The sequence below is a fragment of the Gossypium hirsutum genome, chromosome A11 (assembly GCF_007990345.1).
Source record: "Gossypium hirsutum isolate 1008001.06 chromosome A11, Gossypium_hirsutum_v2.1, whole genome shotgun sequence".
In the NCBI taxonomy this organism is placed as follows: domain Eukaryota; kingdom Viridiplantae; phylum Streptophyta; class Magnoliopsida; order Malvales; family Malvaceae; genus Gossypium; species Gossypium hirsutum.
The window spans coordinates 114,806,285-114,828,101 of NC_053434.1; the positions used below are offsets into that span (position 1 = coordinate 114,806,285).

The window sequence follows — 21,817 nt, forward strand, 5'->3', positions numbered from 1 at the left end:
TCTGGGTTTGTGTTGCTTGATTCAGTTTTGCAGTAAGTGGAGCTGTATTTTCTTTTAATTAAAATGGCAGGCAAAAACTTTATACATGGAAGAGAAATGTCAACATTAGCAGCTGGTTGTAAATGTCTGTCAAGTACCTCCCAAACATTTGCACATGAATCTACTCTCACGTCCATTTCTATCCAACTGCTTGAAAATCCACATCATTTCCCATCATAAATATATGTAGCTGCATGTGCATACATGAATATATTTTGATATGATATTCTTTCTTGTTTAATAGTCACATTAAATTTTAATTAAATTCAAAATTAAGTTAAATTGAATCCTTAAATAAGACTCAAATTTTTTCTAACATTTTTTTCTTTATTTATAATATTCCAACTTAATTTAATTGATTTATGTGATGTTTGCGACTTATTTAAATACATGAAAGAGTTGTGGTGATAAGAGAAGTAAGTAGGATGCCCCACTCAACAAAGCTACAAATGGAAGAGGAAATGTTATAATTGTGTGAAATATATGGTGGAAGTGACCTGAAATTCTTGTGCACACACGAGGGGGCTATAACTAAAACTAGTACTCATGTCAAATCATTAATATCTAATAGGAAATAACAGCAAAATGTAGGAGAAAGTTGGGGGTTGGTAATAGAGTGGGGAGGATTGCTTAAACATAATTTCGATATATATTACTTTTTTATTATTAGTATAGGTATGATATAAATATACATATGATCAGCATATCTATGACTTCAGTTCATATATATTATTGGAAAAATTAGCAAAGATATATAGATATATTAATCAGGTAATGGAAGGCTTTTCTTAGGGGGGTGGGGGGCTTTGTTGTTTTTGGTGCTTGCTCAAGAAGAAAGGAATTTGGAGGTTGGTAATTTCCATCAGTAGGATTGAGTAAGTAAAACAAAATAGATGTCAAAAGCTGATACATATGTACTCTAAATTTGAAGTGTTATTATGACCTAAAGGTAATGACTTCCTTTTATTTTATTTTTTTTTCCCTTTTCATACTTTAAACAACTGTCCGAATCTTATTTTGTGGAGGCGAAATGGTGTAATGAAAACTATGTTCCAACAATGAAGGAGTATATGAGAAACGCAGTTGTATCTGCTGGTTATATCATGTTAATCGTCACATCTTTTGTTGGAATGGGAGATTTTGTGACACCTGAGATTTTTAATTGGGCATCTAACAACCCTAAAATCATTGATGCTTCTTCCATTATTGCTCGTCTCTTAAATGATGTTACTTCACACAAGGTACCTTTTTTCGAATTTTGCAAGATTATTTTCAATAACTTATATTTGATGAATAAAACTAATATAAATATATAGTTTGAGCAAGAGAGAGGGCACTGTGCATCGGCTGTTGAATGCTACATGAGAGAACATGCGGTTTCAGAAGAAGAAGCATGTAGGGAATTGAGGAAGCAAGTGGAGAATGCTTGGAAAGATATAAACCAGGAATTGATATTTAGTGAGATATCCAAAGTTGTTCCAAGGCCAGTTCTTACACGAATTCTCAATCTTACAAGGGTCCTCGATTTCATTTACAAGAATGGAGATGGGTACACACATGTTGGGAAAAATACAAAAGATGGGATAACTTCTTTGCTCATTGATCCAATCTCAGCCTCTTATTAAGGAATTAAGAATCTATATCATCTAGCAATCCATAGCGTATGTTTGTGTCTCTTTTACGTGTCATACTATGTTTGAGGTGTTATAGCAATCTAATGTGTTTTTAATATGTGTCCTATACAAGTTTTTGTCTTACTTGTTACTTTGTATTATTGCATTAATAAATGCTTCTGGTCTTTTTTTTATAACAGTGTAAATGTTATTAATTTTATTCAAATAATATACATGACATTGATCCATTATCTTAACCGCTATTTATTTAATTATTTATATTTTTTTCTGAAAATTAATAGGTTAATTAAAATCTAAACAACTAATGTGACTAGTACAACTTAAATCCAAGCCACACTTGAACCCAAAGGAAGATGAACTAAATGCTTTCAAGTAGTAATCGACACATGCTTAAAAATCATTGAAGTGGTTGCCTCGGTCTCTTAATTGGAGTAAGATGGTGGGGTATGATAAATTTGCAGAATGAGCAACATTTCCAATTGTTGACCATGGTTGGTGGGCAATGGAAGGGATGAATTGTTCTGGTGGGACCGTTGGATGGATAGTCGTCTAAGATGTTCCCAGAGACGGGAGGGATGCCATTGAGGAAAAAACAAAACCTATGGAAAATACATACGATCCTGCACTATTCAAATGTAGTTGGATTACAAAATCTCAACTCTATTTTTTAGGTGGAGTATACAATTATGCTTCCCAAAGATTTAAAAGCTTTTTTGCTCCTTTTGCTTTCAGCCTATGTTTTCCATGAGGATAAACCCAGTATGCTTGTATAGTGTTGTGTCCTGGGATACTATCGTGTTTCAAAATCTATCTAGTATGATTCATTAAGAACAAGTATTCAAATAAGAATGGGAGTAGTAGTTAAATCTCTTGTTGGGGTCTTAAAAATCAAAATTGATTGTCAATAATCTCTTGATTTAATAGAAAGAGTGTTATTTTACAAGCATCAAAGTTTAGATTTGATGTCAAGCAACCCCATTCTCCTCCAAATTAAAAAAAAAAAAAAAACAAAAACAAAAACTGATAGTCATCACCAAAAATAATAGTTTAACAATTTTTTTTTTTAATTTGGATAATTTATACCATTTAGTTTAAAAATCTTGCCTAGTGGGTTTGGAGACGTACTTGTCGTTTCCTAGAAAAGATACGAATGTTATTGGTGGTAATCTAAATACCGATAGAATTCAACGAATGAGAGATGATTTGGTAGGGGTAAGAAAAATAATCAAAAGTACAAAAGTGAAAATATAGAAGAATGAGAGAAAAGAAGAAAAAAAAAAAAAAAGAGTATGGAGAACAATTCTATTAGATTTATAAGAAAGGGGCAAAATAAGAATCTAATTAGGAAGTAAAAATTGATTATATACCTAGGGGCAGCAAAGGTAATTTATCCATGCTTGTCGAAATTGAAAAAAAATAAATAGGAGGGAGGAAGCTCAAACTTATAACTTCTAGGATATAGGACTTATTTCTTAATTAGTCATTTCTACTCACCCTATTTATTTCGAGGTGTGATAAAATTTTATTTGGAATTTTTAAAATATCATTGCAAATAAATTGCAATTTCAAACAGTTTTAATTAATATAATTTTTAATAGAATAATTTATATGAATTTCATTAAACTATATTATGTAGAAATATTTTAATTTTTTTAAATTGTTTTTGACATGTTTTCTTTTTTAAAACAATTTAAAAATGATTTTAATTTTATTTAAAATGAAACTATTAAAAATGCATTAAAATGTAAAATAATTTTAGCAATACATGCGGCATTCATTTAGAATTATTTTAAATTATTCACATCATTATTGATCCTAGTACAAAATTTAAAAGTATAGATGACACAAAAAAAAATGAAAGTAAGAATATAAAAAAATATATGTCAAAAATAAAGAAATGAAAATATTATTCTTTAAAATAATTTTATACAATAGTTATGGATTTATTTTATAATTTTTAAAAAATTTAAATTTTATATATCGTGTTATCTTAAATTTAAATTAAATAATGCATACTTTATGATCATTTTTGAATTTAATGAAATAATTTAAAATAAAATTTTAAACAAAATTTAAATTAAATTATAAGGACAAATTTTTTAAATATCCAATGATAAAAATTTTCAATATTAATCATAATTGAATAATATTTTATATTTACGATAAAATAATTTATTTTTATAATAATTTTATAAAATTTTATTTTCTTACCTAAAGAATTTATGTAAAATTTTAAAATCTATCTAACCCTTTCAAATTTTACTTAATATTTTAACTTTTATTTATTTAAAATAATAATAATTATCTAGCTGTGAATTAATAAGTTATACACATCAAGTTTTGGTCTTAGACCTTATGGCATAACATAATATAGTAATATACATATATATATATGATTAGAAACTTTAAAAAAAAAACTAATCTAAAATTTTTAAATAGAATAACTTTACAAATTTCATTAAAATGTAGTTTTGTAAACCATATGAACTACAACTATTTTGAATTGTAAGAAAATTGTCTAAAACATGATTTTCATTTTACTTAAAATTACATTAATAAAAGTGTATTAAATTAAAAATAGTTTTAACAATACACGCTACATTTATTTAGAGTGTCAAATATCGTTATTTTAAATTATTTACATTAACATTAATCTTAGGCCAGTAATATATGTACTAGTTTGCCTATCTTCCACGCATGGTTGATTGTGTATATAAATTAAAAAATATCTAATTATTTTATGCTGAAGCTTTAAATTTTTAAGTAATGTATAAATTTTCTTGAATTTAAAAATAATTATTTAATTCTATAAGGTTTTGAATAGTTTTTATATATTTTCATTTAAAACAATTTTGAAAATAAATATTTTTATTGAAAACATATTTATAAATATAAATTTTTCTACTTAAAATATTTGGGAAAAAAAGTTTTAAACATATTTAATGAAAAATAGATGCAATGATAAATTTTTCTAGAAATGTAATTTCACATTTTAAAGATTGAGGGACCAAAGTGATCTAAAAGAAAAATAAGAGCTAAAATGACAAAATTAGTAAATGTAAGAAATTAACTTTATCTTTATACCTTAAGAATATTTTTATAAAGTGACAAAGTTAAAATAACTTTTAAAAAGTGACAAAAAAAAATCATTTCAGCCTCACATTTAATTTTTTTTTGTTTTTTTAGCTTTTAAATTTATGTTTTTTTATCAAATCACTCTAAAATTAATAGAAAAGATAACATTTTTTAACTTTGTTTTTATGTATACACATGAACTGTCACATGAATGACACGTTTAACTAATTTTTAAAAATTTTAAAAATTCAAAAAAAAAATATTATAATTTTTTAAAGAAATAAAAATTATTGAAATTATTTAAAACTTGTAAATATTTTAAATTTTTAAAAATAAATTAAGTGTTGACATGTCATCCACGTGTATGTCACATAGCAAAGTTAACAAATGTTAACTTGTCCATTCATTTTAGGTTGATTTGATAAAAAAAATCATGATAAATGGTTAAAATAGGCGAAAAATTAAATAAAGGGCCAAAATGATTTTTTTTATAACGTTGGAGGGAAAAAAATCACTATGCCTATTTTTTACATAGTTTTACAATGTTTCTTAAAAATTAAATTTAAATGATGATTATATAGATATTTAATATTTTAGCATTGTTTATTTATAATTTAATTTAATTTTTAATACAATGCCTAGAACTACTCATAATCTCTTCCCAACCCTTAAAAAGGAGGATAACACGCTTCAACTCGCTCGAACCCACATCCTTCTACATTAACAACAATGTTAATGTCAACTTAAAAGTTGAATACAAATTATTATCACTTCACTTGATTCAATTTCATATCAAATTTGTTTTGTTTTGAGTCTTCCATTTAATTTTCTGCCTCTCTTTAACCCTCAAACTTGCATTTTTTCTATTAAGTCAACAATTAATTCATTTTTAATTTTTTTACTTTTTAATAATTTTATAATTTTTATTTTTATTTTTACCGAACCCTGCTGTTCAATTTATAGATGTATATGTAAATATAGGATTTTCACATGCCGAGAAAGTACTATAAATACTTCAACATAGGAGCTCTTTGCCTCACACCAATTCATCTCATTTCGTAGTGTTTCCAACATACAGAATTACTATCTAACGAAATGTCTTCATCAAAGCTTCCTTCTTCAACTCATGGATCCATGTCCAACCAGAAGCGTCCCACAGCCAAGTTTCATCCTAGCGTTTGGGGGGATATTTTCCTTTCATCTCCAACAACGGTAAAGAGTTTAGATACATACGTGTGTTTGCACATGAGTAAATATCAGTCGTTAATATATTGTTTAGCTTAAATCACATATATACAAGTGTTTGCACTTTGAGTAAATATGTTTTCGTCTTTATATTGATTTCGTATTGTACTACATCACAATTTACCAGAACGTTGATGCTAGAACTAAACTACAACATGAAGAACTGAAAGAAGAAGTAAGGAGGATGATTAAGGTAGTGATGGATGATGAGTTGCTCTACAAATTGCGTTTAATTGATACAATCAAACGGTTGGGTGTGAGTTACCATTTTGAAAGAGAGATAGAGGAAGTATTGCTCAATATTTATGAGCATGACTATAAGGATGACCAAACTCTCGAGACTACTCTTCAATTTCGATTGCTTAGAGAGAACGGATTGGGTGTTCCTTGTGGTGAGTCCATTTTCCTTCCCATTTTTCACGTCAAATCTTGTTTTTTTATTGTTTTAACTGCTAGTTAGGGTCAACAAAATAATTTAATTGCTTTGATTCAAAAAAATTGTCCAGCTCTTTCTCCAATAACTTGAATGGATACAACTCAATCAAAATTGTTAAAAAATAAAATGAATGTTGTAAAATATTTACTCTATAATTCAACACAAATAAATAATCAATCCAATACTCTAGATCGAGATCTATATTATTTTTTCTTAAAATCCATATAAAAGTAATGGCATCTAATTATTTTCCTATAATAATAAATTATGATGGTGATGACCACGATGAAAATCGTTGTCATATTGTGTATCTTAATTTTTTTTCTTCGAGTTATTTTTCTCTTTTTCCTACAAAACTTTGTTGTTGAGAGTTTAAATTTTAGATTTAATTTCTCTATATTACAATGATTAATATAATAATATTTTATTGGGCTGATTAGAATGGTTCAAAAAGTTCAAAGATGATGAAGGAAACTTTAACATGTCCTTAACAAGTGATGTGAAAGGCTTACTAGAATTATATGAAGCTTCATATTTACGTGTGCATGGGGAAGATATACTTGAAGAAGCTCTTGGTTTCACTACCACTCATCTTGGTTTAGCCAAAGCTGCTGGGACAATCGAATATCCCCTTTCAGCCTTAGTCTCCCATGCTCTATACCAACCCATCCGCAAGGGCTTGTCAAGGTTGGAGGCTAGGCGATTCATTTCCTTTTACCAAGACGATGCTTCACATAACAAAACACTATTGAAGTTTGCAGAGTTGGATTTCAACTTGTTACAAATTTTACACAAGGAAGAGCTAAGCAAGATCTCAAGGCAATATATTTCTCCTTTAACATTCAACATTAATTGTTTATCCTAATTTAAAAGGACTAATTGATACCTAATAATGAACTATACATAGTTAGGCTAATGCATGTTTTGTTTCAGGTGGAAGAATGGTTTAGACTTAGCTACAAAACTACCTTTTGCTCGAGATAGATTGGTAGAAGGTTACCTCTGGATATTAGGAATGTATTTTGAGCCACAATACTCTCTTGCTAGGGAGATATTAGCAAAAACAATAGTCATGATAACATTAATGGATGACATATATGACGCATATGGCACACTTGAAGAACTTCAACTCCTCACAAATGCAGTTCAAAGGTTAGCAACTTAAATATTTACACACTATTCAATTTTAAATTTGAAATTTGATTCAATTAATTTATGTAACCATATATAATAGGCATCATTCAATATGTTTGATTTTGAACTTTTCTCTATTTGATTTTCAGGTTGGATGCTGATTATATAAATCAACTCCCAGAATACATGAAGTCATTTTACGAACCATTGTTAGATTTTTATAGAGAAATGGAGGAAGCAATGATTAAACAAGGAAAATCATATCGTGTCAAATATGCGAAAGAGATAGTACATCCATACCTTATCTCATTTTTAAATGATTTTATATTAATAAAAATTAATAACCCTTTTCGCATATAGAAAAGTGTTGACAATAGGGCGACGCATGGTGGGACTATTCACCTCAGCTCTACCTCCTGCCTTGACGTTACCCCAAACATGATTTTATTTGAAATTTTATATCTAAAAAAAAAATTCTCAACTTTACCTAACTCACTCTAAAATATTAAATAATTTTTATTTCATATTACTTTTGACAATATCAAATAAAATGTTACAAAATTTAAATCTTATAAAATTTTATAGAATTTTAGGAAATTATAATTAAAATATAAAAAATTAGTTATGAAATTAAAAAAGGTATTTTGGTAATTTTGTAAGATAGGACGAAGATGCAAGTTTAATTAAAATCTTATCTCTGCCCGAACTCTAAAATTTTAATTGAAAACCCTTGTCTCCAAATTCAGTTTTCATAGAAAATATGCTTTATAGGGTTGAATTGAAACATATGGGTTTGGGTTATTTTGTTATATAGATATTCAACGTGAGTATCTTCCATTTTATAAAAAGATATTTATATTGGAAGATTATAAGTTGGTACTTACTCTAAACTTGAAATTTTATTATGACTTTCCTCTTCTTTTTTTTTCCTTTTTATAGTTTAAACAAGTGAATGAATCTTATTTTGTGGAGGTCAAATGGTGTAATGAAAACTATATACCAACAATGGAAGAGTATATGAGGAACGCAGTTGTATCTTTTGGTTATATCATGGCAACCATCGTATCTTTTGTTGGAATGGGAGATTTTGTGACACCTGAGATTTTTATTTGGGCATCTAACAACCCTAAAATCACTTATGCTTCTTCTATTGTTGGTCGTCTCATGGATGATGTTGCTTCACACAAGGTACTTTCTTTCAGAATTTTGCAAGAGTACTTTCAATGACTTCTATTTGATGAATAAAACTAATATAAAGATATAGTTTGAGCAAGAGAGAGGGCACTGTGCATCGGCTGTTGAATGCTACATGAGAGAACGTGCGGTCTCAGAAGAAGAAGCATGTAGTGAATTGAAGAAGCAAGTGGAGAATGCTTGGAAAGATATAAACCAGGAATTGATATTTAGTGAGATATCCAAAGTTATTCCAGGGTCGGTTCTTACACGAATTCTCAATTTGACAAGGGTCATCGATTTCCTTTACAAGAATGGAGATGGGTACACACATGTTGGGAAAAATACAAAAGATGGAATAACTTCTCTGCTCATTGATCCAATCTCAGTCTCTTATTGAGGAATTAAGAATCTATATCATTTAGCTATCCATTTCATGTGTATTGCTTTTCTATGTTATATTGTGTTTAAGATGTTATTTAAATCCTAATATCTCAATAATCTATAGTGTATGTTTGTGTCACTTTTACATGTCATTTTATGTTTGAGGTGTTATATCACCTCAAAAAATTATGGTCTATTTGTGTCACTCTTTTGTACTATGTTTTATGTCATATTTCAATAAATTTCAGTTCTCATGATTTCTTGAGCCTTACGGGTTGGTGAATGTAGAGAAACGCAGCGAAAGAAAGTAACAGGAAAATGTACTTCATTTCTCAAGATATTTCAAGACGATTATTAGAGACTGAACGTACTATATTTATATATGACTTAAACTGCTTTAACAACTTCTTAACAGTAAACTACTAACTGCTGTAACTACTAACAACTTAACAACTGTCTGCTTCCTTAGTCCTTAATATTCACCCAACCAATCTGCTTTGTTATCTTCTACTTTGTAAGATCTCAAGATTGCTAATAATCTTAAGTTGAGCTTGGAATTTTGTAAAATATCCTGTTGAAAGAGGTTTGGTAAGCACATCAGCCACCTGATCTTGGGCTGGAACATGGCCAACAACTAATCTCCCAGTAGTCACCTTTTCATGAACGAAACACAAATCAAGCTCTACATGCCTGAATTTGGAATGGAGAATCAGATTGGCGGACACAGCTGTTATACTTGAGTTATCACACTAAAGAGTTGTCTTCCCAGTGAGCTGAACATTAAGCTCTCCCAACAAAGACTCTAGCCAAGTAACTTCTGCTGCTGTATGAGCAAGACTCCTATACTCTGCTTTTGTCAAAGAACGAGAAACAACATGTTGTTTCTTTGAACCCCAAGATATTGGGTTTCCACCTAGAAAAATACAAAACCCTGACGTCGAACATCTGTCATCTAGATCTTTCCCCCAACTAGCATCAGAGTAACCAACAAGAGATAGACGAGAAGCAGTGGTAAAATGAACACCAGAATCAATTGTTGCCTGTAGATACCTCAAAATTCTCTTAACAGCTTTGAAATAAACATCAAGGGGCTTATGCATAAACTGGCAAACCTTATTAACCACAAAAGCAATATCAGGACTAATGATCACAATGTACTGAAGAACCCCCATGATGCTTCTATATTCGAACTCATTTGCAACAAGACTCCTTGCATGAGTAGACAGCAAACAGGAAGACACCATAGGGGTAGGAGTACCTTAGACTAGTCCATGCGACTTCGTTGCAACAAATCATAATGTACTTTCGTTGACTAAGAAAAATCCCTAAAGCTGTGCGTGTAACCTCAATGCCTAGAGAGTAACCCAATCTTCCCAGGTCCTTAAGAGAAGACCTTAAATCCAAGGATTTCATAAAAGCATCAATAGTCGACTGATGATTGCCTATGACTATGATATCATCAACATAAACCAGTACATATATAAGAATGCCACCCGTTTGTTTAATAAACAAAGAGGCATCTACTTTAGACAACAGAAAACCAGAAGTAACAAGATACTCCCTTAATTTTTGAAACCAAGCTCGATGCGCCTGTTTAAGGCCATACAGTGCCTTCTTAAGTTTGCACACCAATGGCTGACCACTACTGTGTTCTTCAAAGCCCAGAGGCTGAAGCATATAGATTTCCTCATTTAAATCCCAATTAAGAAATGCATTATTTTTTACCGACTTGCCTCAAACTCCAATTGAACTTAACCGCAAGAGAAAGCACAACTCGAATTGTCATAGGCTTAACAACTGGACTAAAGTTCTCATAGAAATCAATCCCAACTTCTTGAAGATACAAGACCATCAAAGAATTCTGATTCTCATGATCACAGACAACAACACCGTGGTGGTTTTCAATGACAGAGAGGTTTCTATCGTGGTAAGAGTCGTGGGGTTGATTTTCTCATATCGAGTAGATGAAACACCAGCAATATTAGAATGAGCAGCACATACATCAGAACACCATGCTGTAGGGAATTTCTGTAACAATGGAACACGTGATTTGTGATGGGTCATAGACTGATCAGGCTGTGCAAACGGAGATTCTGTCTTGGCAAATGGATAGAAGGCTTCATCAAAAACCACATGCCTTAATACAAAAATCTGACCATTATCATCCAGACATGTATAGCCTTTATGGTTAGGGCTATATCCAAGATAAGTGCACGCCCGAGATTGGTATTGAAGTTTATGATTATTGTAAGGTCGAAGATATAGAAAGCAGTGACAACCAAATACCTTAAGCAACTTATAGTCAGCTAAAGTACGATATAAACATTCATAAGGAGACTGCCCTTTAAGAACTGACGTGGGAAGTCTATTGATCTAGTAGACAGCATGTAAAAATGCATGACTCCAAAGATGCATTGGCAAGGAAGCTTGAGCAAGCAGTGCAAGACCTGTCTCAACCAAATGTCGATGTTTCCTCTCAACAATTCCATTTTGTTCAAAAGTATGAGGACATTGTAATCGATATTTGATACCGAGGCAAGAAAAAATAGTAGCCAGTGGCCTGTACCCACCACCCAGTCGCTTTGAAGCATTTTGATTCTGTACCCAAACTGAACTTCGAAAAATTTATAGAACTGAACAAATTTGTCAAGAACTTCACCTTTTGTTTTTAAAAGATAAATCCATGTATATCTACTATATGCATCAACAAAGGATAAATAATAGAGATAGCCTTTAGAAGAAATAGGTGATTGTCCCCACAAATCAGACACAACAAGTTGAAAAGGGGAAGTATATACAGTCTTAGAATTATCAAACACCAGCTTATGAGACTTTCCTAGCTGACGAGGAACACACACTCTAGGTGGTGTGAATTTATTCAGTGAAATATTACAACTTCGAAGAACTTGAAAAAGAATTTTTGTGCAGGGATGGCCAAGCCTTTTGTGCCATAAGTCGAACTCAGAACAGAAGGTGTCTCAAGCTTGAATCTTAGTAGTATGTGCATATTGAAAGCCCTCATCAAAGCCAGCAAAACTTCTTTGTTGTGGTGATGTGTTAAATCGATATAACCCTTTATGAATGTGACCTACTAGCAAAACCTTCCCTGTCTTGATGTCCTTCACAAAACAACGAGAGGGATGAAATTCAAAAAACAAGTAAACTGTGCTACAGAAATCAAATTTTTACAGACATAGGGAACATGTAAAAACATGTTTAAGATGTAATATCCTACTACAAGTACCAATAGAGGATCTCCCTACATGATCAATAGGAACAGGAGCACCATTGCCGATCAAAAGTTGGCTCATACCTGTTTATTCAGTAAGATGACTGAGTGTCGAGACATCATTGGTGATGTGGTTTGTAGCACCTGAATCGAGTACCAAAGTTGACTATCATCATTTGCAGAAGATGCTGAAAAATGACAGCTTGATGGACCACCATTATCTTTAGAAACAGGAGCTTGCTTCTAACAGTGATGCATAGCACAACTGGAAACAGACTTTCCTACTGGTCTTGAATCAGAAAGTTGATGAGAATTTACAGATATCGACTGTCCATCATCAGAAACACCTGAAAAATTCTCATCAAACCTATAGTAACATTTTTGAACAGTATGGCCAATTTTACCACACAGTTGACATTAAGGACGATTATGAGAAAATTGACCCCCATGACTCCTGTAAGACCCAATTTGTGCCCGGCCTTACACCAAAATTAAAAAAAAAACAAAATAAAAAATATAACAAAACCAAAATAATAAAGTCCAATGTCCATAGCCCAACAACCAAAAATAATAGACCTAATAAAATACATGGCCTAAAACAACAAACTTCTAGCCTACTGCCTAGTGCTGCAACATACACCAGCAGCTTCTGCAGAGCCCCCAGCCACCATTTACACGCGCTGAAGCTTCCATGCGTGCATAGCCTCCTCTCCACGCCATGCACACCTGCAAAACAGAATAACAGCAGTGCAAATAGACAGCAAATAACAGCAAATGACAGTGATGAAATTTGTATTTTTATTCATTTATTTATTTTGTTTTTTCAACTATAAAAACAGAAGGAAAACAATGTAAATGGGATCTTTTTTCCCAGCAATACACAGGCATATTGAAAAAGAAAGCAATCAAAAATTAAAAAGGTGATTTCCAATACGAGTTTCTTGATACTTTTTATTTTCTTGCGATTCATTTCCTTCTATCTTTCATCATTGATTTTGGAAATAAAAAAGGAGAGAACAAAGTCTTACCTTACGAGAATGCCATGAGTTCCCTTTTGCTTTGTTAAAATCGAAGCTAAGAGGGGATCTTAAGGCTAAAAAACAACCATCAAGGCTTGAATATGCTACTGTGGTAGCCGATTGGAGTTTAGGCAAAAGGGAATTAGTCAGCCAAGGTGAAAAGAAGGAGAAAGGGGACGATACCTTATGATTTGACCATCGGTGCACTCTTGCTTCGTCGAAGTCGAAGTTTAAGGGGATCTTGAGGCTAAAAAACACCCTTCAAGGCTTGAATGAACCGATCGCTGTTCATGGAGGTTGATTGGAGTTTGAATGAAGGAATTTTGGGAACGGTTGAGGGAGAAACAAAGGGACTAGGGTTTAGATTTGGCCGAATGAGAAGAAATTGAGGCTAGGTTTTAGTTGTGATTTTAAATGGCTGATGACTGATTTAATTTTGCTTTATAAAGAGCACAAAACGGTGCAGTATAGGCACAAACACAATGACCTTACCCGGATGCAACCATATTCATGTCTTTGAGGGTTATTTGCGCACATAGTCCCTCCTCTTTTGCGTCAATCTTTAATTAAGCCTCAATCACATTTTATTTGTTTTATATTTTCCCTGAGATTTACACATTATCACGGTTTAGTCCTTATTTGAATGCTGCGTTTTGAAGCTTGAGGTATTTATGTCTTAGGTCCTTGATCATTGGTGCATGTTTCATCTTAGTTTAATCTTTGGTTTTATTAATTTTATTTGTTTATAGATCGTCCTCTTAATCTTATTTTTATTTCAATCAAGTTTTTATTTACTTATTTATGCTTTTATTCATTTTTATTTAAGATTTTATTATTTGTTTTTTAAAATTATCTTAACATAGTATTAAATATTACTTTAATTTGTTATTTCTTTCATTTGTATAATTGCTTCTTGAAATTGTTTTGTTATGTTAATATACCTTTGCTTTAAAATTTTAATTGATATTGATCTAAAAATAATTTTATACATTGTTATTATATTGTTGGTGAATTTTACGTGTATATATATATATATATATATATTTTATATGTTGATATGTTGATAAATATTCTTTTAACTCTAAATATAATTTATTTCTTTTAAGTATTTTATTGAAATTGAACACTGTTTTATATTATTATTCTTGTATATGTATTTATTTATATCAAGTTTTCACCTTATATATTATTAATCCTATGTTATTTTATACATATAATTTTTATTTTTTTTATTTTTATTTTTTTAAATCTACTTGTATATGTAATTTTTTTTAAATCTATTGCAAATATAATTTATGATAAAATTAATTTAATCTTATTATTCACATTTTAATTCCATGTTATCTTAGCATACAATTGTTTCTAAAAGTTATTCATATGTAAATAACTCATATTAAATTATTTTTTATTATAGCCCAGGTTATCGATTTCATATTAATATTTTTTATGTATATATATTTTCCTCTTTTAAATTTATTTATGTGTATAATATATTTCTTTTAAGAACCATATTTTAGATCATATAATTTATTTATTGTATATACTCTCATATTTTATTATCCTTATACATGTACTATTTATATGTTTCATCAATCCAAATTAATTTATTACATGTAAAATTATGTTATATATTATTTGTTTTAAAATTTCCCTTTATAAATATAGCTTTATGAATATACACCATTAAATTTATGTATTCTGTAAATATAGTTTTTTTACCTTTTTGTGTGAATGATTAGATTTTTTTTAAGATATGTTACATGTATAATTACTTATTTTTTATATACATTATCAATTTCATGACATCTTTTACCAATAATTATTTCCAAATTAATTTATGCATGTTTTACAAATTTGCTATGTACATTATATCTTATCATGTGTTGTATTTGTCTTTTATATTCCATACATTATTTAAGTTATTATGTGAATTATCAATTTTTTTGTATGAATTTGTGTTTTAAATATTTCATATATAATTTGATTTGAACTTTGTATTTTTATCATAATTATTTTCAATAAACATGTTTTTTAAGCAAATTTCTAAATTTCGGTTATTAAAAAATTCTGAAATAAGGCAATATCTAATGTTTGGGGGAATTCGGAAAATCGTGCTCAATCGTACTGGGCATGACTTTTCCGGAGAACCAAATATTTGGATAACCCTTTTATAATTTTAATGTATGTTTTTTTTAAAAATTGAAAATCGATCGCATCCTAAAGGTATAAGGGATCGTGTCTAATTGTACTGGGTATGGAACCGCATATCTTTGGAACGAGAGATTTTTGACCACTAATTTGAGCTATTCAAACATTTTTTTTTATACTTCAGAAAATCTTCTCTTTAAAGAAAAACCTTTTGATATAGGGACAGCATCAAATCAATTTGGTATCAATTTTTGGGCATAATGAGGGTGCTAACCCTTCCTCATATGTAACCGGCTCCCGAACCCATTTTTAAAATTTTTGTGGACCAGAATTGTTTTAAAATGTTTTATTAGGTGATCCAACCACACCTAAACAAAAGGTTGGTGGCGACTCCACATTTTTTGTTTTCAAAAGTCAATCCCCATTGCTTTTTAAAAAAAAAGGTTTTGACAACTCCTACCACAATGGAAACCTCTCCGTCATTGAAAACCACCACGGTGTTGTTGTTTATGATCATGAGAATCAAAATTCTTTGAAGGTCTTGTATCTTCACAAGGCTACTTACTAGCTAAATTAGCTTGGATAGGAATATTAGCCAAGAATTCAACATGTCGAGCTTCACAGTCTAACAGCATTTCAGTCACCAGATCAAGAGAAAGACAAATGGCTAAGGCAACCACCCGAACTAACTCATATTCAACCGAAAACCCAGCAAGAATAATACTGACCTATTCTTGCTCTGATATGGAGAATTCCCATGGAGAGCCAACTGCTTCATGCCCCAGATCGGGGGGATTCTTATTGTGTGTGGTCATGTTTCCTATTCATTGAGTAAAGGGCCGCGTTAGACCCGCAAAGCTTTCATTGTTACTTCCTGCAGCAACCAACGTATCACACATGGACTTAACTTTTGCCAAATAATCTTTTATGGACAAGTGACCGTTCTTCTGGGAATACAACAAATAATCTTTTATGGACAAGTGACCGTTCTTCTGGGAATACAACGCATGTCTTAAACTTGATATCTTAACAGTAGACTTGGTGACAAATCTCCTTTCAATTGTAGCCCAAATATCAAAACTAGTGCAGGCATTAGTAAGATGGATCAAGATTTCATCAGAGACAGTCGAAAGCAACCAAGAAGCTAATAGCTTGTCTTGCTGAACATGCAGCACATAATCAGAATTCTTGACCAACTGCCCATCAGTATCAACAAAAAACTAAGCTGGAACACTGACAGTCCCTAAAACAAAATCTTGTGCACCATAACCCTTAAGAATCAACATGATTTGGTGTTTCCATAAAAGAAAATTGCTCTTTCAAAGTTTAACAGTGTCATGCTTAGGAAAATGTTCAACTTTCTTCCCAACAACAGAAGTAACAGAAACAGGATCAGAACAAGAAAATTTAACCTATTCACCAATGCCATTAGACGAAGGATGATGACTATCAACAACTACCTCTGGTGACATAACACGTGAAAAAAAAAACTTAGCTCGATACCATGTAGAGAAACGCAGCGAAAGAAAGTAATAGGAAAATGTACTTCATTTCTCAAGATATTTCAAGATGATTATTAGAGACTGAAATTACTATATTTATATATGACTTAAACTGCTTTAACAACTTCTTAATAGTAAACTACTAACTGCTGTAACTACTAACAACTTAACAATTGTCTGTTTCCTTAGTCCTTAATAGTGAATGAATCAAGCATTGTTATTTAAATGAGTTTCATGGTTGTTCTTTTGGTTCAGTTCTGAGTTGGTCTCAAATGATTTTTGCTTATGAGATTTCAGTGCAAGGGATCATGAGTGGTAGTTGTGTTATTGTGTTACAAAGGGCTAATACTTACAGTATATCAACATGGGATGATAGGGAATGAACCTTGGCTTTAAAGTTTTTTAGGTGTTAAAGATGGTAAGTTTGGTCTCTTGGGGTTGTTTGAAGTTTTTTTATGTGATTTCTTAAGAGATTAAAAGTATGGGTTTAAAAGAAAAATGGATCGGTGGAAGGAAGTGTGGGTAATCAGCAGTTCATTTTACTGGAGGGAAGTGCAATTGGTAGAGGATTTCTAAAAGAGTTGAGATTCAGTTGGATAAAAATTCTCGTAAAATAGTTGGAAAGTAATATGAGGCTAGTGAACAGATGGTGAGTAATGGAGTCATTCTTGGGTTAGGAGATAATAGAAAAGTTAGATCTATAGAGGAAATTGAGGATAAGTTTTTAACAATAATAAAGAAAAAGAGATAGAAATGCAAGGAAGAAGAGGTCTAGTTGATTTGGACAGAATGTGATTCTTGATTTGGTATAATTGTAAGTTGGATAATCAATGATGTTACTCGTTTAAAGTAAGAAATATTAAGTTACATCTTGATTTTTCAACATGTGTGTAGTCATCTCATCTTTGTAAAGGAAATCAATAATGTTTGTAAGATTGAGAATTTGGGTAAGAGCCAACATTGGAACTAGCTTAGATGTATTACTAAATATCAACTTATGATTTATATTTTACTCATCACATATAAGTTATAGAAAATACTCCTCGAAATTTGGGAAAAAATCACCTTGTGCGAAGCAATATCTTCCATGAAACGATAAATTTTTTTCTCAACCAATTTACAATTTTATTAATAGAAGAAAACCGTGTAAATTTAACTGGGGTAAAGGACCATACAATAACACCAATAAGAAAAGAACAATGAAATACACACTGCTAGGACACAACCATACAGAAAAACCACCAGGCCTGAAGATCAAATTGTCACATCCCGAAATATAAGGGGTTAATTGAAATAGTTAAAAAATAAATGATTTGGTTTAATGGCTAAATGTTAAAGAGTCCTTCCTAGAGACCAAAGTTAAAACTCCCTTCCTCCCATTTTATTTTCGACAACTTAGGGTAAAGTCATACCCAAAATATATATGGTTAGGAATTAAGACTAAACAAGAAATGAGCCTTAGGCTTGCTAGAGGGCCTAGGTTTAAGCAACTAACTACTTCCCCAATGTATTCTTTTTATTTTCGGTCAAATTTTGGGATATTTACCCTTGTCGCCCTTATGGTTAACAAATCCTAGCTATTTAGTCATTCTTTGTAACGTCCCAAAATATAGGGAGTTAATTGAAATAAATAATTAAGAAATTGAATAGGCTTGATGGTTAAATAGGCAGTGCACTTCCTAGGGGTTTTGGGTTCAAGTCACTATTAAGCTCAATATGTAATTATAACATGTTATATAATCAAATTTGGGTTTTAAACGAGCTTACAAAAGCTCTTTTGATGAACCAAGGTTGATTAAGGACTAAAATGTAATGTTTTTAAAATTTTTGGATTGGTGTAACGATGTCGAGGGTATCACATTGCTACCTTGCCAAAACAATGAGTGTCGTCATGACATTGAGGGTCAATGGTCGTAATGGCACTTTCTATCGATTTCACATCACGACGTTGAGAGTCTGTCATCGCAAGGTCACCAATTGTTTGTCCAATATTATCTAAGCATCAACCTAATAGTTTTGCTTACTGAATGATTTTATTAACAACTCATCCTGTACAACTCTTGGTTTAAGCCCAATCTACTCTCTCCTTAGTATAATTGCAGCCTCAAAGTCAAACCCAAGAGTGTCTAATGTAATGGCTCGAAAGTTAACAGTGTTGAAAAGTGTAGTTCAAAACCCCATTTTCTTAAAATGAATTCATAATTATAATTAATTAATAATTACGGAGTTATTTTGGAAGCGAATTGAATTTCAATTAGGAAATTTTATTGAATTAGGGCCTATTTCACGTTTAGGGATTAAATTGCTTAAGTAGTAAAAGTGTGATTTTGTATTAAATTAAAAGCTAAACTATAATTAAGGGACTTATAAAAAAATTTAACCAATGTTCATTCTAAATGGACCACAATATGGTTTAATTGTTAACAAAGTGTGGTAAATTCTGCATGAAATAAATAAGCAAGTAAATAAATAACATAATATAATAAAGTAGCAAAATAAGTTAGTGGGAAAAAAAGCACAAAAACATTTCCATTTTGATTTCATACAAAGTCGAACCTAGGGGGAGAAGAAAAGAACTTTCGGCATTGGGACTAAAATTTTACAAGCTTCAATTGATCAAGAAACAAGTAGATCGATCGATAGTCAGGGAAGGGAAAAATTGTTGAATAATTATCATCAAGTACCGATAGCTGCTACGAAGATAAGTTCGTAGTCCTTAAACTCAAACTTAATTTATCTAGTTTAGTCAAATTGATAATTACTTTGATATCTAATTATATGTGTTCTAGTTATTAGTAGCTTGAATGAAATATTATAGAATTGTAAATGTATGTGTCTATAAAATAGATCATAGAAATTTATCTAGATGATTGATGTAAGAGATTGAATTATGAACTGATGGTTTGTGGAATGATGTAATTATATATGTAATGTTGGTTTAACCAACAGTGTTAGGCACACTCTTATGATATTGTCGATTTATCTGACAAGCGTTGGGTGCAAAACATTGTTGGTTTATTTGACAAGTGTAGAGCACATCTATCATCGGTTTATCCAACTAGTATTAGGCGTAAAACATTGTCGGGGTATCTGACCAGTACAGGGCACATCTATAGTCGGTATTACTGACCAACGCGAGGTGCAATTTATTGTACGGTTTATCCATTAGGCACTAGGTGCCAATTAAGGTTTGATTTTTTTGGGGTTTGTATAACCGATCTATTGAAGATGTTTGGCAAAGAGTTGATATAAAGAGGATGAGTAGAGAATGCTAAAAATGGTCCTTGTAATTTAACAAGTGGTAACAACACAATAGGATATGGATTTATGAACTAAGGTTTTTAAGTAAATGTTTAGTTTGTGAAGATTAATGAAATTTTCTTAGTATATGATTTGTTCCTCTGTGTGCAAGTTAGATACTTAACTTCGTTTGTCAACTTAGCGTCCAGGATAATCCCAGACTCAATGTTAGTGAAGTATTCTTTTTGTGTTTTGGCATATACCAAGGACTTAATAGTTTTAGAATGGTCATTTTGTGTATTTGTTAGTTTTTGGGAAAGACATGTTAAAAAATTGTAACGACCCAAAATTCACAGGCATCAGAAAAGTGCAATATTGGGCCTCCGTTTTAGTGAAATGAGTTTGTAAAAAATTATTAGAAATATTTATGACTCTAGTGATGTGTTTAATTAGGTTTAAATTAGATGAATTTAGCTTAATTTAGAGTAATTAGTAAAAAGGACTAAATTGAGTAAAGGGTAAAAGTTTAATTATAGATTAAAAGAAAATAATAGGCACCAAATGGGCAATTAAGCCACATTTGGAGGTTGAGGCGGCAAATAAGGAAATGTCTAAAAATTTTGTTTTATTATTATTATTATTATTATTATTATTATTATTATCATTATTATTATTATTATTATTATTATTATATTAGAAAAATAAATTAGAATATGACAAGTGTAAGGTGATAAAAATAGACAAATGTAGGAAAATATATGTATACAATTGTAATACAAATAATTAATTAGTAAATAGATATTTAGTATTTATATTTATTAAGTAAAAGATAATTATTAATTATGACAAATGTATGGTTGAGATAAAGTCCATGTGTATTAATTAAAATAAAAACATTTTTAATACAAATATTAGTAATTAAATAGATATTTATTATTTATTATTATCAAATAAAAGATGTTTATTTGATAATTAATTAAATTATAAGATTTTTATGAGGTAAACAAATTAAATAGAGACAAATGTAAATTATATGATTGTACAATTGTATTAATTATATTTGTTATTAAATAGATTTTTATAAAAACAATTATCAATATAAACTAATATATATTATAAAAGAAACAAAGATGAAACATAAAAGAAAAAGAAAGAAAGTTAGAGAGAGCAAAACGGGAAAGGAAGAAAGAAAGGAGAAAAAGAAAAGAAAAGAAAATATTAGGGATTTGAAGCTTTAGACTTTAAAAGCTAACAAAGAACTTGAGGCATCGGCACACAAAGGAAAGAAGAAGGTTATCGAGGAATAATCGAGTAAATTTGGGTTTGTATTACTATAATTCAAATCTATTTATTATTAATTATTATATTTTAATTAAAATGCATGGTAGATAAATTTAGGAAAGTGTATTTGATTTTGAAAGTGAATTTTTGAAATGAAAGTGAAATTGTGATTTAAGTGGAATTGATGTGAATATTGATTAAAATAGAGAAAGTGAATTAAATACCCTATTAACTAGTCGGGCTAAGTCGGATATAGTTGGCATGCTATAGGATTGGAA

At 30.5% G+C, this 21,817-nt stretch overlaps 2 protein-coding genes and 1 long non-coding RNA gene across 4 annotated transcripts; 2 read left to right on the top strand and 1 right to left on the bottom strand.

Annotated features, from left to right (window-relative positions):
* Positions 1 to 536: 536 nt before the first annotated feature.
* On the top strand, positions 537 to 1,843 carry LOC107942232 ((-)-germacrene D synthase). The gene is made up of 2 exons (XM_016875865.2): positions 537 to 1,280; positions 1,356 to 1,843. The coding sequence occupies exons 1-2, from the start codon at positions 1,098 to 1,100 to the stop codon at positions 1,662 to 1,664; spliced, it is 492 nt and encodes a 163-aa protein (XP_016731354.2). The 5' UTR covers positions 537 to 1,097; the 3' UTR covers positions 1,665 to 1,843.
* A 3,943-nt stretch (positions 1,844 to 5,786) lies between these two features.
* On the top strand, positions 5,787 to 9,377 carry LOC107948215 ((+)-delta-cadinene synthase isozyme A). Its single transcript, XM_016882678.2, has 7 exons — positions 5,787 to 5,960; positions 6,121 to 6,385; positions 6,870 to 7,248; positions 7,363 to 7,581; positions 7,713 to 7,851; positions 8,503 to 8,751; positions 8,828 to 9,377. The coding sequence occupies exons 1-7, from the start codon at positions 5,844 to 5,846 to the stop codon at positions 9,134 to 9,136; spliced, it is 1,677 nt and encodes a 558-aa protein (XP_016738167.1). The 5' UTR covers positions 5,787 to 5,843; the 3' UTR covers positions 9,137 to 9,377.
* A 2,457-nt stretch (positions 9,378 to 11,834) lies between these two features.
* On the bottom strand, positions 11,835 to 13,795 carry LOC107948214 (uncharacterized). 2 transcript variants are annotated; one of them, XR_001697268.2, is made up of 3 exons: positions 13,378 to 13,785; positions 12,434 to 13,075; positions 11,835 to 12,239 (listed from the first exon to the last, which is right to left on the bottom strand). It is a non-coding gene; the product is annotated as an uncharacterized lncRNA (long non-coding RNA). The 2 variants fall into 2 exon arrangements; XR_001697267.2 differs by having other exon boundaries at positions 12,434 to 13,795.
* Positions 13,796 to 21,817: the final 8,022 nt, after the last annotated feature.

Excerpts from the sequence above, each read along its gene's own strand:
- LOC107942232 (XM_016875865.2), top strand. The coding sequence starts at position 1,098 with ATGAAGGAGTATATGAGAAACGCAGTTGTATCTGCTGGTTATATCATG. Across the intron at positions 1,281-1,355 it reads ATGATGTTACTTCACACAAG|TTTGAGCAAGAGAGAGGGCA; the intron begins GTACCTTTTTTC and ends ATAAATATATAG.
- LOC107948215 (XM_016882678.2), top strand. The coding sequence starts at position 5,844 with ATGTCTTCATCAAAGCTTCCTTCTTCAACTCATGGATCCATGTCCAAC. Across the intron at positions 7,249-7,362 it reads GAGCTAAGCAAGATCTCAAG|GTGGAAGAATGGTTTAGACT; the intron begins GCAATATATTTC and ends GTTTTGTTTCAG. Across the intron at positions 7,852-8,502 it reads TCAAATATGCGAAAGAGATA|TTTAAACAAGTGAATGAATC; the intron begins GTACATCCATAC and ends TCCTTTTTATAG.